The sequence below is a fragment of the Onthophagus taurus genome, chromosome 6 (genome assembly GCF_036711975.1).
Source record: "Onthophagus taurus isolate NC chromosome 6, IU_Otau_3.0, whole genome shotgun sequence".
NCBI lineage: Eukaryota > Metazoa > Arthropoda > Insecta > Coleoptera > Scarabaeidae > Onthophagus > Onthophagus taurus.
This window is the reverse complement of record NC_091971.1, coordinates 7,603,777-7,623,030: the sequence shown is the minus strand read 5'-3', so window position 1 is coordinate 7,623,030 and position 19,254 is coordinate 7,603,777. Positions and strand designations below refer to the sequence as shown.

General features: G+C 38.0%; 2 protein-coding genes across 3 annotated transcripts in view; one reads left to right on the top strand and one right to left on the bottom strand.

Moving 5' to 3' along the window:
• Nucleotides 1-9,320: 9,320 nt before the first annotated feature.
• The window catches only part of LOC111427779 (zinc metalloproteinase nas-7-like), a 57,804-nt gene continuing 47,870 nt past the window's right edge, over nucleotides 9,321-19,254 (bottom strand). Inside the window, exons 2-3 of one of the 2 annotated variants that reach the window (XM_023063079.2) lie at nucleotides 9,933-10,263; nucleotides 9,321-9,884 (exon numbers count right to left, since the gene is read on the bottom strand). In XM_023063079.2, coding sequence (XP_022918847.1) covers nucleotides 9,422-9,884; nucleotides 9,933-10,159 — 690 coding nt within the window. In that variant the 5' untranslated portion in view covers nucleotides 10,160-10,263 and the 3' untranslated portion in view covers nucleotides 9,321-9,421. Of the gene's footprint in view, nucleotides 9,885-9,932; nucleotides 10,291-19,254 lie in introns of those variants that run through there. The other variant, XM_071196919.1, reaches the window with a different exon arrangement.
• Nucleotides 13,305-18,383, top strand: LOC139429968 (uncharacterized). The gene has a single exon (XM_071196473.1). It carries the CDS (start codon nucleotides 13,305-13,307, stop codon nucleotides 18,381-18,383), a length of 5,079 nt encoding a protein of 1,692 aa, XP_071052574.1.

Below are 19,254 nucleotides of genomic sequence, written 5' to 3'. Positions count from 1 at the left end.
TGTCTTCTATACACCCTTAAAATTTTATCGAATCTCTTCATTTACGTCTCTATTGTGTCGACGCTGAATAACCTTCGGCTTCGTTTAAGAATTTTAACGACGGTCACTTTTTGTGCCAAAGTGGAAAAATTAAGTTGTTAATAATTCATCTCCCGAAAAGATGAACGTTCCTCTTGAAAATGATCGAAGTTTTTTTTTTCAGACTCTTCAATTAATTCGAACCGAGTCGACTTTATTGAGGAATTAAAAATACAATTTTGGCCCGCGCAAAAATGGGGGGAACTTTTTTTTGCTTAGGCAGGTTATTACGAACATCCACGTTTTATTTTGAAGAAGGGAAATTTTTAGTACATTTTTATTTCATTGGACATCAGCACGTACTGTAGTTATCCTTTTTTTGAGATGTATTTTAGGTGGTATAAAGAAGAGTTATCTACGTCAAACGGTCCCTCCTAAATAAAGAAAAGCTTCGCCACTCGTCGTAAAAGCTGCAACAACAATTTTCGAAAGTAAATGGTTCGGCAGAACCAATTATATAAATTTATGCCCCCTCTTACCGTTTTCCACAACTTGCACACATCTGCTTTAAATATCTTTTGCGGAACGCAGTGGAAAATTGCATTCTGTTGCATAATCCGTGTTAGATACGGCTCCCATTCTTTTATAGCTCCCCTTATTCTACTTTGTCACTGTTTTTGGGATGTGACAAACGATATATTGGAATTTAGAAGTTTTTTATTTGGATGGTGAATAAGATTTATTATTTAATTTTGATGGTGGTTAATTTTTAATTTATTATTAAAATAATAAATAATCAAAGTGGAGGGTTTAATATAGAATTATTTGCGTGCTTGTGGGTTGCTCATTAATAGCATTCGCAGCGAGAGCGAATATAATACATTCAATTATGATACGATAATTAATATAAAATCCCATCATTAAATATGCCCTGTACGTTACTAAAATATATAAAAGGGTTTAATGAACTATTTAGAAAACTCGTTTAAATTCAGCGCCAACATATCGGTTAATTTAATTAATCTATAGGAAATTGCATGCTCCCGCTACTCTAGTTGTAGGTCAATTTATTTATAATTGAAAAATAATTGTCAATTATCTCGAAACAGCTTCGCATTTACGTAATTTACATTTAATTTACGTCCGGCTTCAGTTTAGATTTGGATCGTTTCCCCAGAAACTCCCAAGTCATACCGTAAACTGGCGCCGACCGGGTTTAGAATTGAATTTGAACATGTCAATTTGGGAGGAAACAGGCTCGGTAAGCTTTATATTCTAATAAATTGATACATGACCCGTGTCCAATTTGCATAAACGCGGATTCGGCCGATCCTAATACAAACGGCAAACGGCATCCTAAGTAATCGAAAGGGGCGGCTGCGGCCGAATAAATGAGATACAGATGCCGCACCCGTTCAGTTTCGGCGGTTTCCTTCTTCCCCTCCAACATTCTCTCTTAGTCGCACACAGAAAGTGTTAAACAGGATTACAGGTCACACTCCTTCTCAAAACCCTCCTCAGGACTTTGTTTGGCCTTTAATTTTCTTCCGTAATCCCTTCCCAAGCCACCCGGATACAATTTTCAAATGAGGAACTCACGTGGGATTACGTTTAAAATCTTTTGACTTTATTGATTCATTTTAATCTAATAATTTTTTTATTTTGTAAGTGTACTCATCGTCTTCTTTGAGTTTCCTGTAACCCCATTCTTTTAGAACCGAATAAGGAGGCTGAGTCACAGGAATGCTTTTACTGGCCAAAAACTCGTTTATTGAAATTGCTATGTGACAAGGCGCATCGTGATGCAACACCCAGTTTTTTTTCGAAGTTTTTCAAGAACCTCTCGGTAAAAGTATTGATTGACTGTTTGGCCTTGAGGCACAAACTGTTTGTGGACGATTCCCAGGATATCGAAAAAACAAATCAGCATGCATTTGATCTTCGACTTGCTAATTCTTGCTTTTTTGAGCCTTGGAGAGGTTGAAGTGTGCCACTCCATGCTCTGGCGCTTGGTTTCCGGATTGTACTCAATCACCCAAGGCTCGTCTCCAATAATAACATGTTCCAGAAAATGGGGATCATTTTCAATCGATTCCAAAAAATCAAGCCACCTTGCCTTCCTGATGTCTTTTTGGTTTTGCGAAAGGTTTTTTGGAAATGCGTAGATTTTTCTCATCCCCAATTGATTGGTCAAAATCTGATGAACGGTGGTGTGAGTCATTTCAACTCTTTCCCAATCATTCGGACTGTCATTGAGTCTGCACGCACAAGATCCCGGATTCTGTCGACGTTTTCATCGATTCTTGAAGATGAAGACCTTCCGCTTCGTGGTTAATTTCATACAGATTAAAAAGGATTACAGGTCACACGCCGCACATACATAGATTTTACAGATTTAAGCGGCCAAAAGTCAATTTTTAAAAAACAGTATATCATTAAATTAACAATTACTTGAGTTAGTACACACTTCTAGGAATAATATGACACCCCTCCCACCCCTCATCGATGCGCGATAGTTAATTGTCAGGTAGTCGGAATTCGATAGTTACTTAACGTGTACTTATCTGTTCTCGGCGTTTGCAAACTTGCAACTTTTCTAAAGTGCATCATTATTTTCATTCAGATTGTTTTTAAGTGACAATGATGGATTGCGATAATTCAGGTAAGGAACAATATTTTTCGATACTTATGTATTTACGTAATTTTAATATTCCTTTATAAATTTTTTAACTGTCAAAAATGACACTGTTAAATATTATTTTTTTGTATTAATTAATTTTCAAAAGGTCTTTTAAAGTACTTCAGTGTTCGTCCTTGTACTAATTTATTTCGTACTCCACATTTAACATATTAAGCTATATATTGACAAAAAATTTAGCCGCGGAAAGCCGCGCTTTTTCAATTTAAGAGCAGTTTAAACTATTGAGTCGAAAGAAAGCAAAATGTCATATTTGTGCTTTTTGATATTAAATCAACTTTATTTTTATATTAGGTCAGTTTAGTGCCTCGGGTACTAAAATGGTGACTCGAAAATATTTGTTTAATCAAATACAAGCGCAAAATTTACCAACTTTAAGTGAAAAACTCGATTTTTATGAAAATCATCTTATACTTCGTTATGGAGAAACTGAAGACGGTAAAAAGTGTTTGAAGCAAAGATTTTCTTATGTAAAATCACAAATCAAACAAAGATGGTTGAAAGCCAACAAACACGAACGTGTTTTTCTTAAAAACAACCAATCTTGGTTAGAGGGAACGTTCGAAATCCCAAGAAAATCGCCTTCCCCACAAGGTCGACCTCCCAAACCTTTTGGAGAGTTAAGTGACCGAAGCAAGCGAAGGAAAACTGAAAAAGTTCGCGCCTCTTTAGACGACGAAATCATTGTGCAAGCTGCACAATCGGGTTTGCAAACTAGTGGACACAGAGATGCCTCGAAAGTTCTAAAAGATATCACAAACTCTCCAACATGAGCTAGTAAATATAGAAGAGCCTACTCTAAAGTGAATGACGAGATACTTCCGCTAACACCTCTGCAAGCACTTCGGATGTTCGTGGAAGTCGACCTTACTAGACGGCAATACGAAATAATAAGGGCAACAAACCCAAAACATTACCCTTGCTATGACCTTTTGTTAAAGGCGAAAGAAGAATGTTATCCGCCAAAAGAATCCCTAAGGATTACGGCTACCTGTGCAGAAAGCAACTTACAATGCCTAATGGACCTTACTGTGAAACGCTTATCAATTTTTCTAGAAGAGGTGCTAATTACACTTAGCAAAGAAGAAAGGAAATCGCTAATAATTATTTGTAAATGGGGTTGTGATGGCTCTCAACAATCCAGGTTTAAACAAAATTTTAACAATGAGACCGAATGTGATGGAAATATGTTTATGAGTTTTCTTGTACCTTTGCGCATTGTTTGTGGAAAAGAAGGCAGTAAAATAATTTGGAAAAATCCAACGCCATCCTCTCCGCGATTTTGTCGTCCTATCCGATTCCGGTATTTGAAAGAGTCTATAGACGTAACGAAAGACGAGATAAATTACGTGAAGGATTCTGCAAAGTTGCTGAATAACACCAATGTCACGTTACAAGACAAGGAATTTATATTCCGGCACACACTAAAAATGACAATGGTCGACGGAAAGGTGTGTAACGCTGCCACAAATACTAAATCAACCTCTCAGTGCTACATCTGTGGAGCTACCTCGAAGAGCTTCAATGATTTGAACAAAAGGAGCATTGTAAATCCTTCTGTTTTAGAATTCGGCTTGTCTGTATTACACGCTAGAATTCGGCTTTTTGAAAGCATAATCCATCTAGCGTACAAATTACCGGTTAAGAAATATAGAGAAAGGAAAACTGAAGAAGAAAAGGCATTGGAAGCACAACGAAAGTCCGAAATCCAAGAGAAGTTTCGTAATGAAACCGGACTACTCATTGATATGCTAAAGGCTAACTTTGGCAATACCAATGATGGCAACACTAGCAGGAGATTCTTTGCAAACCCAGAATTAGCTGCTGAGATCACAGGGATTAGCTTTGAACTGATCTATAGATTGAAGGTTCTATTAGAAACAATATCAAGTGGTCACAAAATTGACAAAGTAAAATATGATGAATATGCATATGATACCGCAAAATTGTATATAGAACTGTATGGGTGGCACCCAATGACTCCGACCATGCATACAATATTGATGCATGGTGGACAAATAATTCAAAATTCCCTACTTCCTATTGGCCAGCTATCGGAAGAGGCAGCAGAAGCCCGAAACAAACACTTCCGATCGTATCGGCTTAACTTCGCTAGAAAGTTTTCGAGAGAGGAATGTAATTTAGATGTATTTAATAGACTTTTCTTAAGTTCAGACCCCCTAATTAGCTGCATGAGAGAAATACAGAAACCTTCACGCATAGCATTCCTCCCTGAAACAATAGCACTATTGATGTCTGCCGAACCAAACCATTCTTCCATCAGCTCTCTGATGGAAGAATGGTCCGAAGATAAAGACGATGTTATTTAGTTATAATTATGTTATTTTATATTTAGTGCATGATATTTTTACGTTATAATAGGTAAAAAGTATTTTTTCATGTATTTTTTGTACTTGCCCTAAAAATTGCTATTTCTTGCCAAAAAAAATGTGTAACTATGAAAATAATGATTTGTTTTTTAATAACGTTTTTTTTTTACATTATATATCGTATGTTTAACCAAAAAACACCATAAAATATGTTTGGCCGCCCAAATCTTTAAAATCTACGTATGTGCGCCGTCTCAAAACCTTCCTCAAGACTTTATTTGGCCTTTAATTTTCTTTCGTAATCCCTTCTTAAGCCACCGGGATACAATTTTCAAATGAGGTACTCACGTGAGATCACTCTTTTGACTTTATTGATTCATCTTAATCTAACTGTTTTTTTTTCAGGTATTAGAAGTATTTTGTAAGTGTACTCATTGTCTTCTTTGAGTTTCCTGTAACCCCATTCTTTTAGAACCGCTTATCTTCCAATACCCTGTCTAGACGCCCCCTTCATCCGCAATTGTAACAAGACCTCACACCCCTCCCGTTACTTCCTGCATGCAGTTGGAGCGTGTAACAATGAGCCGGCAATTCATTAGATTTGCCGAACAATAGGAGGGAGATTCAGCATTGTGGGGTCCACACCCCAAGTGCAGATAAAATACTTGAAAAAAATTCGGAGCGTCAATTTAATAACTCCCTGAATGGAAAATCGAAATTGGAATAGAAATTCGTTCACTTCCTATTTTTAATTTTTTCAATTTAGTTTTTGGTATAGTTTTTCCCACAAATCAAAGTAACGTATGGTTTTTTTAAAAACAAATGTATGCGAATTTATGACGTACAGATAACAGCCAGTTTATCTAGTAAACGCGACGTGCTTTTACATATATATATCTTTCAAGATAAAATTTATTTTCAGTTGCACATACACGCGTCCAAACGTGCTTTCTGCCATATGAGAGATAATTTAATTTATAGCCGTAGGTAGACTTGCCTCGGTTAACGTATTTAGACTGGTTTACGTGTTTAAGTTTCTGCTTGCGTTTCGTCCAACAGTAAATTTCAATTAGGTACACTTAAATTAGTGAAATTGGGCTGGCGCGTTGTTTATCCTTGCTGTGAAAAAGAAAACTTAAGCTTATATCAGCTTACTAAAACGGCACGAGTGTAATTCCATGTTACATGCTCCATGATGCATTCCTCATCAAGTTGTATTAACATTTTATAATAAAAAAGTACGAAATATACCCATCACAATTCAGTAAATTCCGTCCCGTACAGAAAGGCTTTACCGCTATCTCGAAACAAAGTCGTAAATTACATTAGCACTGCGATGTAGACAACCAGTTTCTTTGTCAACTCTTTCTCCTGTATCTACCGGCGGCGGTGGTCGCAAATGTTGCACCAGCCAACGTAATTTACTCGGATATAGAAGTGCACGTCTGGGACAAGCGCAAAAGAAACGACAATAAGACGTCTCGGATTTTCCGGAAAGCAAATCTGATTCCGTTTTCTAATTTCCCAAGATAATACAGTAAAGCCTCCTTGAGCCTGTACGTGCACTTCAGGATTTTCGGACGTTATTCAATGCTTCTCCCGCGATGCACCCAGACCGCATCACCGTAGATAAATAAATATCCGACACATTTTCGATATATAGGACAACGGAAACCTTTTCAATTACTTTACATCGTCTTTCTTTTCTTAAAGAAATACTCTAAATTTCTATTTCAAACTTAAATTCTCTTCAATTCATCAATTTCCGAATAAATTTGTTTAGAAATTAAAAATTTGTTTACAAGAATAGTGAATTTGCAACTCCTATACAAGCTCACAAATGCAACCTTCTGCTAAATAGTAATGAGGTGTTACAAGTGCTTGTGCTCAGCTTGTAAAGTAGGTTAGTGCATGTGGTCGCAAAATGCTCATTACAGCCCTCCACCTCGTCGTGCTGGACCACACTTAAGGCGAGATTAAATCATCGGTAACGTGTGGGGATTCACACCTGCCCCGTCCCACGCAGAGGTTTTCGCTTTGCTGGTGGTTCTTCTTCTAATTCCAGAGGTTCTAAATTAAACAGAGGTTCTAATACAAAAATATAAACAATTATTTAAAACAAATGTATTTTATTTATATTAGTTTTTCGAGAATTAGTGATGAAAGAGTTCGTTAAGGTGTTATACGGATAGGAAGTCTTTCATCGTAAATAACGTACTTGTAGTACGTTTTCGACCACGAGGTGATCCACTAAATAACGTGGAAAGGTTTTATGTTCTCTGAAACCCCGACGAAATGGGAAAATTCTCACCTTACCTATAAGCAAGCCGCCTTGTGTGAAGGCGTAAAGAATAAAATAAGTCGCGCGCAATGTGTAAGAAGTAGTATTTCCAGAGAGGTGTATTGTGGCCCCATAGAGCCCAGGTGCTATATTTCCGACGATTCGCGTGACTTGGTCAATGACGGGGAACATGGAGCGGAAGGGTCTAGAAGGAGCACATATAGGATATAAATAAACAAGGCGAAGAAAATTTGTTGGTGGTTTTCAATTATTTTAGCTCGGAATAAAGGTCATTATTGTTAAAATCAATATGATGTAGATATAAAGTTTTAGAAAGACTTTTAGACCATTTAAATGATTCATACTTGTAACCCCAGATAATAACGGTTGATTGAATCCGTAGAAATACGCATCAATTCACCGTAACGATAGAAACGAACGAGCCTTGTGGGACACTTTTGCCAGCGGTGGCAAAGAAATCATAATGGAACTAATTGCTAGGTGGCGTTGAGCACGTGCCAGTGACGGGAGGAGTGAAATTAAACAAGGGGTGGTCACCCCTGTATCACGGTTACTTAAGTCTGGGAATATTGCGCTTTCAAAGTTTGCTTGTTAAACGAATTGCGATGATTACTGACTATGCAAAATTTTACGATGGGTTACTAACGAGGGCATCGGAAGTGAACTTTACGCTTCAAAAAAAATTTAATAAAATTGATCGAAATACGTGTGAAAAGAATCCCGTTTCTTTATTTCTCCCCAAACGCGGTGGATTTCCCGAAAGGACTATACACTCTCGTTCGAGGTAGTTGCAAGTAAGCTGCAAGCCTCTCCGCGGTAATATAACAAGGAGAAAAAAAAACACTTTCAATTTGCTCTCTTTTGGTTGTAGGAGGATGTTTATTACACCAAGGAAGTGAAAATATATTGCAGCAAAATGTAAATTACATCCTCCGAGGAACGTTCTCTAAGTTTTTTTGATGTACGACCTTGTTGCTTTTTGAATAGCTTGGGACTCCGAGATCCTTTGCAATTTCAGATGCTATTTAAGCATATGGACTAATTTGAATACTGAAACTTTATTTTGTTATATCTAACAAATGAAAAGTTTTAAAAAAGTATATAGAGTTATACGGACGGTAATAATTGAATTAAAACTAGAAACTAACACTAGCACTATCACTAGAACTAACACTAGACTTAGAACTAGAAAGATTCGAAAAGAATCACCCGAATATTTCTCGTTCTAGGTTTAATGTTAGTTCTAGTGATAATGCTAATGTTAGTTTTAGTTCAAGTAATGTAGTAATTTTTGATTTAATTACGTAAATATAGCATCTACGGCGTTAGTGTATCTAACGCAAATTGCAGTTGATGCTCCTAATGATGTTTGGATTTATCGAAACGTTCTATTGTATACGTTTCTCGAAACAGTGGTAATTTAACCCGCTGCAGATCCATAATAAATTTCCAGTCCGCTATCACTCGCACGATGATTGAACACGTAATCGCGGAGTTTATAAATTAAGCACAACGAACTGCGCTACGTATTTGCTGATTCCATTGCTTTATCTCCACACTCGGTCGACCAAAATTCGTTATTAACGTAGGGGTCCAATGTATCCTCTGACCATCGTTGGGATCCTCGCGCAGTTGTAATTTATAGTGTTTCTTTATGTTGTTTGTTTTGGCTGTTGGGCATCGTCGCGGCCAAAACAATGCTATGATATATTCATTACATATAGCCGTGCGCAAATAGCGTCCCCCATTAATTGCCGGAACTAGTTTCACGACTGCGCCGGCTGAAATACAGGTATAGGAAATTCACTGCTAAATGGGGAGTTTGCGATAATATCGCCAGCTATAGATTTCCTCGAACAATAACAGTTTATATACCCCTGTTTGTATTTAAATTGCAAAGTGTGGCCCGTATGAGACTGAATCTATGCAATTTATACACTGTTTTCACGGAAAATAATGAAAATTACAGAAATAAACTTGCTGTTATTATTATTTATTCACACATATTACCATGGAATATTACTTAAATTATTTTTAAAATATCTCGAATATTATTTTTAAATAATTCATCAATTAAACGGTACAATTATACATAGATCTTATTTTTCTAATATCTCCAACGCTGAATCCTTTTCTTTGTCCAATTTGAGCCTTAGGTTTATTGGTAACAATGGTTGGTTTTTGATTAATGCTGAACGCATAAGCTGAGTAATGCATAACCGATTCATAATCATAATCGACTCCAAATCCGCTCGTTGTATCTTTTGGAACTTTTTGGAAATTATTTTCGTGACCTTTCCCTATGTTATTCCACATAATTTTAACGAAATCGTCTCTTTCATATCTCGTGTGTTCATGATGAAAACCCAAGGCGTGCATAAGTTCGTGAATTGGAGTTCCAACGGTTGATAAGCAACCTGGACTTTGTAAATTGACTTCTTGAGCACCTCCAATACGACCCACGCTAGACCAACATCCAGTTTTTGTGTTGATTATACGAATGTAATCAGTATCATCGGGTTGTTTTCTTCTAAATCTAAGAAAAAAACGTTTAATTAAATTCTTAATAAATTTGTTTATTTACCTTATGCAAGTATTATCGTGATATTGCTTTATTGCATTTTGAATCATTTCTTCATCTTTCATAGTATAAGGTCCCTCAATTACATATGGAACCACGGATCCTTCCCATTTAGCACTAAACGCAACAAGTCCATTTCTACCTTTCGTTGGAACCAAGATATCACCTTCTAAATATCCCCCTACTTCTTCTGGGTTAATATTAGAATCAATCGTCCATTCGTTTACCATTTTTCCCACTTCTTCTTTGGGTACCCCAAAAATACTCGTTCCATAATGAGTGATGTTGATGGAATCCTTTTCGGTTGCAGAAGTTGCAAAAGTGATTAAGGTAACTGCGAAAATAATGCGAATGAAATACATCGTTGTTGTTAGTAGTTGATGTAGACAACTGATGGTTAAGTCGTTTCCAGCGTGACTTTATATAGCTCAAAAAACTAATGGTGGTGATAAAATTCGTAGAAACATGGCCCAAAAAAATTAAAACGCAAAATATTTAAATAATAGTCGAGTTCCTGTCCGACAAGATAATGAACGACAAGAAATTCTGATAAAGGTTCAAAGAACGGTTCGCATAAAACTTACCCCATAACTGTAACGTTTATAAAGTTTTCGTAATGTTACTTCCCTTTTATCTGTATCCATATGCCATCGAATGTGAATTGGCAATTTCGCTGAACCTGCCGTTCGTATATATCGATACTCTCCGTCCAAGTTTCTATGATCGTATCTGCTATTCGTTTACTTTATTTTACGGGTACCGACGGATTGTGATAGAAGAAAATACTCTAAATACTACAGTTATTATTTATATTAATTAAAATAAGTTAAAATTGGATCAAATGTACTTCGCTTATAAAATTACATCGTTTTCATTAATGTGAATTATCAAATTAGAGGACGTTTCTTTCGCGTTTATTTTGATTGCTTCGCAGGCATTAACGAGACTTGGCGTGTTTCTTGTAGAAAAAAGATCATTTAATTTTGTTTGTCAGCATTTCCTTCGTCCCTATCACGTAATAAAAGAAATTGGTTTAACCTTTACGTTTGTTCAAGATGTTATCTGGGAATTTAATACCTTAAAAGACCCTTTTCGCCCTAGTATGCATTCTGTTATTCACCTGTAATCTCGCTACCATATCAAAACGAGGTATGAATGCGGTGCTAACAAAATTCCTATCTCTTTTTTGCAACGAATAATTATAATTAAATGAATAAAAATTGGTTGTAAGCTCAGTTTTTGTTTTATAACAAAAGTTTCTAAATTGTTTATACTTACACACGCCGATCTAGACGAACTTAATATAGAAAAAAGAAATTTTTATTAACGTTTGGTTAAATTAGTGCGGAGAACAAAGAATCGTCAAACACAATCGAACCTATAAAAACAAACCATTACAGTTTATTAGAAAAGTTTTATCTCTAAAGTCTAAACCTTATTTTATCTGTTATTACACATAGCTTCACAATCGGTAATTTGATGTCATTTATTCAAACAGCGATTGCTGTAATTATCCTTCGGTCTCCTCTGACCCAACGAGCGTTAGTTTACAACCCCATTTATGCTTATAGGTCCCTGAAGGGTCGTCTCTTGTGTCGACATCTAACTTTTGCACTTGACAAGTTTCTATATGAGTAATGAACCACTCCTTATCGTTTCTTATCTTATTCTTTTATCTCCTTCTCGGATCATTTTTAGAAGAGATCTTTCTTTTCTAAAGAATAGGATTAATGACGTTTCTAGTGGGTTTCTTGATATAAAGATATAATACTATTTATACAAAGTAAACAACTGCGGTTATATGATGTATTTAAAAATATTCATATGAATTCGACTCCTAGATAATAATACAATGGGTTATGTTCGTTATGATTCGGTGCGTTGTTATGAGTCTTTGACTTAGCAGCAGGGGGCTGTCGGCACGTGTATGGTCCCCTTTACCACACCCATTGTGGATGACTACGAAATTTAAATTATACATTATACAGCCACACCGCTACCCGTTTGTGCTTGTTATTAATTTCGTTTTCTTTGTATTCGTTAGTCGAAGAGAAAATTAATTACAATTGAAATGATATTAATGGTAATTATGTTGATTTATATAGAACTCTGTCGGATATACGGCATAAATCACCGTTCGCATTAATATTTATTTGGCAGTCGTTTACATCTACCAACGCCCTTTGCGTGGTCTATAATCTTGATACGTTTCGAAAATAAGCAGCATAAATAATAATTGAAAAAATATTCGCGTCATTTAACTTCATATCCCAGAAAAGCTTTGATTTGAGAATTGTGTGGGCAGAGTTCAACATACAATGCGGCCTGTATAAATCAAGAAGATACCTTTCAACGCATCAATAATATCGAAGGTATAAATTCGTTTTATTACCAATGTCCATCGACGACCAACGTCAACCGGTTAGATTGGAAACGTTTCGGGGTCTGCAGAAGGCGGCAGAGCGGCGTATACGATAAAAATAAATCATCGATACCCACCCTTCGCGTTGTGGAAAGAGGGCAATTTCTGGTAGAGTTACCGTCACGCATGGATAAAAAAGAACGGTAATAAAACAGCGTAAATGATTAGTGTGTGAGAGTTTGTTAGATTTTATATTATATTGGTTAATTTATATTAGATTTGATAGGTTTATATTATATTAGTTCATTTATATTGGATTTATTTGTATCGCCTCATTTGTTTAGTCTAGATTTGAAGTGTCTCGAGTCGCAATATTAGAGTCTTTTATCGCATTATTTATTGGGTGGAGTTAAGTGTGGGAATGCGTTGGGGTATTTCGGTGTTTAGGTAAGGGTTTTTAGTTATGACCTAAAATAAAGAAGGAGCCTGCGAGCTCAACTCGTATCAGTTATTCAGTCTTCGATTTAACACACACCGAAACAGTACCCCTTCAATTTACGCGGAGCAAGGCTCCCTATATAACTCTCGCCACAACTAATCGCTATTTATATGTATAGTTTAAGTGTAATTAATAATAAAGTTTATGGAAACGTAAAACCAAGATTTTGTTGTTAACCAGCGCCCACCAGATAAAAAATAAATAATCATAAATGGTCCTTCGAGCCGGATAGGGAAAATATAAGAAGATTTAAGTGTCTTCGGTTCCTTGATGCGGCGTGTAAAATTAAATTAAATTCGACAACGTTGGCCCGCCAGTTACGCAGCTTTTTGGAGAACATTCGCCAGGAGTGTTCGAAGACCGAATTTCTACTTCATGCAACTCTCAACAAATTCGAGATAGAAGAAATTCGTCCATCACGTACTGGAAGCGACCAACGCCATTGAAACAAGTACCGTAAGTCCCTTTGCTTTCTCCTTTATCGTTCTCAATCTGAAACTTGTCAATCGCGATCATGAGTCAGTCAGAAAATTTAACTAAAAAACGAGGTATTGTCAAGGGCAAACTCACGAATTTTGCGAAATTTGTAATAAAATTTGAATCAAATATCAGAGAAAGCGGTATTAATCAGGAACTTTCGTTAGAGTTAGAACAAAGATACAATCGGGCAATTAATCTTATCGATGAGTTCGAGGAAATTCAGGGTGAAATAGATTTGTTAAGCGTTGATGGCGAGTCACAAAACGCGGAGAGGGAGACATTCGAGGCGAGTTTTTACGCAAATACGGCTAAAGCTAAGCGAATTTTGACAAATAGAAATATATGCGCCGATTCGTCGTTCATTGTAGGACCTTCCCCGGATCAACATGTAAAGCTACCGGTTATAGATTTACCAAAGTTTGACGGTGGTTACGACGCATGGCTAGGGTTTAGAGACATTTTCGAATCATTAATTCATAACAACCCAATGATCAACGACATTCAAAAATTTCATTACTTACTGTCGGCACTGACCGGTAATGCTCGTCAGGTTATCGAAAGCTTAGAATTGACAAATTCTAACTATGAAGTCGCTTGGGGGTTGATTCGCGAGCGTTATGATAACCCGCGGATATTAATTCATAATCACGTTAAGGCATTGTTCGAAATTGAAGGGGTTTCGGGTGATAATCCACAGCCGATTCGAAGTTTTATTGACGACTTTCGTAAACATCTGCGCGCGTTAGCTGCATTGAATGAACCTACGGATAATTGGGACACACTACTTATTTATTTAGCCGTGTCGAAATTGGACGCTGATTCCAATCGGGAGTGGGAAAGGAAAAAGTCCGGTTTAAAGAAAGCGAATTTAGAAAATTTGTTAGGGTTTTTGAAAGAACGTGCTGATTTATTGGAAACTTTGGAAAACGGTTCGGGTAAGCGGATAATCGATAAACCAAAACCGAAATCAAAAACGTTTTTGGTTGCTAATTCGGGTGTTAAGCGTTGTGTAAACTGCAATGGGGAACATTACATACAGGAATGTTCAAATTTCACTAAACTTACGGTTCAGGGCCGTATAGACCGGGTCAAACAATTAAAGGTGTGTATGAATTGTCTTCGGTCGGGACATTTTGTTAAACAATGCCGTTCGAGCTCTTGTAAACGGTGCAATTCTCGTCATCATACCTTACTTCATTTGACGCACGATCGCTCAGATTCACCACCACAACCAACGACATCCACCCAAGCACACAGTCTAAATTTCGCACAGCATGCAAATCATTCAAACATCTTACTCTCCACCGTAACTGTTCACGCATTCGACAGACATAACAAAAAACATTCATTACGCGCACTCTTGGATCCGGGCAGTCAAAGTAGTTTTCTTTCGGTAGACGCTTTCAAGCGGTTAAGATTGTCTAGAACAGCAACAAACGTTAATGTAGCAACAATAAATCAAACACAGTCAACAATAACGAGTTCCTGTTCATTGCGAATACATTCACACTGCACGGATTTTTCACTTAAGGTTAATTGTTTGGTTATAGCAACAATCGCGAATGATTTACCCAATTTTGAAATAGACGCAAACACTTTAGGAATACCTACACACATTCGCTTGGCGGATCCCTTGTTCAATAAATCCGATAAGATAGATATGCTGATCGGGGCTGATTATTTTTGGAATTTGTTATGCGTCGGGCAAATCAAACTTGCAAAAGGGCCTATCATGCAAAACACCCGTTTGGGGTGGATCGTTTCGGGGCCGATACAAGCGAGCGCGGCACATTCGGTGCGGTGCAATTTAATTTGTAAGGATGACAATTCCGTAATAAACAAGCAGTTGGCGCGATTTTGGGAAATCGAGGAGATTGAAGGGTTAGTTCACTCATCCAAAAATGAAACATTTTGCGAAAATCATTTTAACAAAACTACTAAACGTGCAGAAGACGGACGATTCATTGTTTCGATACCGCTAAAGGAAAGTTTAGATCGGTTAGGCGAATCGTATAAAACCGCTGAAAATCGTTTAATGGGTATCGAGCGAAAATGCAAACGAAATCGCGAATTCGGTGAGCGATACCATGCATTTATGCGAGAGTATTTGGAGTTAGGTCATATGAAAAAGGTTGTCGACACGCGCGAGGGTTATTATATACCACACCACGGAGTATTAAATGAAAATAGTGCCACTACAAAGTTAAGGGTCGTCTTCGATGCATCATGTCCCACATCAACGGGATATTCACTTAATGATTGTCAGGTGGTGGGACCCATATTACAGCCTGACCTGTTTAGCGCCTTAATACGTTTTCGGAAGTACGCGTACGTGGTTACAGCGGATATTCAAAAAATGTACCGTGCCTGTCTAATCAATCCTGAGCAGACGAAATTTCAGCGCATATTATGGCGCGATTCGGAAGATTCACCCGTCGATACGTACGAGTTATTAACGATAACATATGGAACGTCTTCGGCTAGTTATCTAGCGACTCGGTGTTTAAAACAATTAAGTTCAGAATGCGCGGACCCGGTCATCGCGGATGTTATTAATTCACATTTTTACGTAGATGATTTGTTGACGGGAGCAAATTCGTTGACCGAAGTTACTCGTTTAGCGAAAAATGTAAAAATTGTGTTGAACGGCGGAGGATTTAACTTACACAAGTGGATTTCGAACGATCCAGAGATATTACGCGATGTTCAGGGTACTCAGTCTACAGAGCTTTCAGAAGTGCTTGATTTGGGAAAAAATGAAAACACTCGGACGTTAGGTTTATTATGGGACCCCACTAAAGATTGTTTTCGTTATAAAATGAAGGAAAATTCAACCAGTCATATTACTAAGCGCACGGTTCTTTCGAAAATAGCCCAAATATTCGACCCGCTCGGTTTATTAAGCCCTGTGATTATTACGGCGAAAATAATCTTACAGGAAATTTGGGAGTCCGGGTTGGGGTGGGACGAAGCACTTCCCAATCACATTTACACAAGTTGGCTTCGGTTTAGCAACAGTTTGAAGGATTTACATTTAATCAATTGTCCGCGCCATATATCGCTGAAAAATCCCTCCACATTCGAAATGCACGGTTTCTCAGATTCGTCAACAAAGGCTTATGGAGCGTGCGTGTACCTTCGGACTATCGGAAACGACGGAGAGGTTTTGATAAGATTGACTTGTGCCAAATCCAGAGTGGCGCCGCTAAAACGGGTTACGGTTCCGCGTTTGGAATTAATGGGTGCATTGCTACTTACCGAATTGGTAGCTAAGGTAAAGACGGCATTGGGTATTGATATTACGCGAACAGTTTATTGGACCGACTCCAGTGTGGTCCTGGGGTGGTTGTCGACCGATTTATCCAAATTACAAATGTTCGTGGGTAACCGAATTTCGCGAATATTGGAGAAATCGCGAATTGGTGATTGGAGGTATGTACCCACGCGTGATAATCCCGCTGATCCGGTCTCGAGAGGGGTGAACGTCTCAGAATTGTCCGGTTTAGAATTGTATTGGACTGGGCCCCAATGGCTAAGAGAAACAGACAACGCGTGGCCTGTTAGAAATTTTCGTAACGAATCGCTACCAGAAATGAGAAAACTGTTCTCAGCGGTTACGACGACGGATGATCATCTTTTATCCTTTTCTCGATTTTCATCGTTAATCCGTTTGCAGCGTGTGATCGCGTATGTATTTCGATTTGGTCATAATTGTTATAGGAAAGCAATACGTAACACGGGACCGCTGGATAAAACCGAATTGGAACAATCGCTTAAATTTATTGTTAAGATCAGTCAAAGAGACTCCTTCGCTGAGGAGATAAGGGCGTTAAAGAGTAATAAAGATATTCAAAAAAATAGTAAATTAGCGAAATTAAACGTATTTCTAGATAAAAATGAGATTATGCGTGTTGGCGGTAGATTGGGAAATTCGGATTACGAATTCGATAAGAAATTTCCCATGGTGATTTCTTGTAAACATGCGTTCGCAAGATTGCTATTTGAGATGGAACATAGACAGCTATTACATGTTGGTCCGCAGCATTTGTTGGCTTGCATTCGCGATCGGTTTTGGCCAATTGGGGGGCGTAATTTAGCCAAGTCGATAGTCCATAACTGTATACGTTGCTACAGGGCAAATCCGCGCGCCAAGCAACCGGTAATGGGGAACTTGCCACGTGAGCGAGTAACACCGGCGCCGCCCTTTTATACTACAGGCGTAGATTACGCGGGACCGTTCCTGCTAAAGGACAAAAAAGGGCGAGGAGCAAAATTATCCAAGGCGTATGTTTGTCTATTTGTTTGCTTTACCACACGCGCTATACACCTAGAATTGGTAACCGAACTTACTACAGAGTGTTTTATTGCCGCTCTTCGGCGGTTTTCAGCTAGGCGCGGGAAACCGAATCGAATGTTCTCCGATAACGGAACTAATTTCGTTGGTGGTAACCGCGAATTACAGGAGCTAAGTCAGTTTTTGACTGATAACTCTAGCGAACTCAAAACTCTGATTGAAAACGCTTCGATTGGTTGGTCGTTTATTCCACCTAACTCGCCACACTTTGGCGGATTATGGGAAGCCGGTGTTAAGTCGGTCAAATTTCATTTGCGGCGAGTTGCCGGCAATGCCTCGTTTACGTACGAAAATTTTTATACCTTGCTTGTTCAGATTGAGGCCATCCTAAATTCCCGGCCATTAACCCAATTATCCACCGATCCCAACGATACGACTCCTTTAACCCCGGCACACTTCCTAATTGGTAGAAAACTTACGTCGCCACCAGATCCGAGCTTGAGTCACATCAGTGAAAACCGCTTATCCCAATTCCAACGTGTACAGCAAATTCAACAACATTTTTGGACTAGGTGGTCCAAAGAATATTTGTCTGAACTGCAGAGTCGCCACAAGTGGTCAACGGGTGACGCTAACCTAAAGGTGGGCCAATTGGCGTTAATAAAGGAAGATAATTTGCCTGTCTTAAAGTGGCTTACTGGCCGAATTATAGAATTGCACTGCGGTAAGGATGGAGTCGCACGAGTGGCCACGCTACGCACACAAAATGGGATCGTCAAAAGGGCCACGGTCAGACTGTGTCCACTACCAATGGAATAGCAGTCTTGTGTTTCATTAATGTGATTGCTTATGATTGCGTGAATTGTGTGTGCGCGATTGATCACTCACGATCAGTCGTGTAAATTTAATTTTTCCATTTGTTTTTTTCATACATTTTGATGTTGAGTCCTTATTGTGAATTTGTGTTATTATTTGTTGAAAGGTGGTTCTTTCAAGGCGGGGAGCATGTTAGATTTTATATTATATTGGTTAATTTATATTAGATTTGATAGGTTTATATTATATTAGTTCATTTATATTGGATTTATTTGTATCGCCTCATTTGTTTAGTCTAGATTTGAAGTGTCTCGAGTCGCAATATTAGAGTCTTTTATCGCATTATTTATTGGGTGGAGTTAAGTGTGGGAATGCGTTGGGGTATTTCGGTGTTTAGGTAAGGGTTTTTAGTTATGACCTAAAATAAAGAAGGAGCCTGCGAGCTCAACTCGTATCAGTTATTCAGTCTTCGATTTAACACACACCGAAACAGTACCCCTTCAATTTACGCGGAGCAAGGCTCCCTATATAACTCTCGCCACAACTAATCGCTATTTATATGTATAGTTTAAGTGTAATTAATAATAAAGTTTATGGAAACGTAAAACCAAGATTTTGTTGTTAACCAGCGCCCACCAGATAAAAAATAAATAATCAGAGTTGTATATTTTTTGACCGACCGAGAACGATTAATTAATTTTTACCATGGAACCCATTCAATTTGGCTGAAAGCTCATTACGAAGGCCGTGCATAGAAAACAACCTTCGCGCATCCCAACGCACGTCGGTCTTACAACACTAAGGGGATTACACAAATCCAGCCAATTATAATTCGAAAACGGGGACGTGTACACCATACGAAAGTAGCAGCACA

Bases quoted from the DNA above. Each gene is read 5' to 3' on its own strand.
- LOC139429968 (XM_071196473.1), top strand. From the start codon at position 13,305: ATGAGTCAGTCAGAAAATTTAACTAAAAAACGAGGTATTGTCAAGGGC.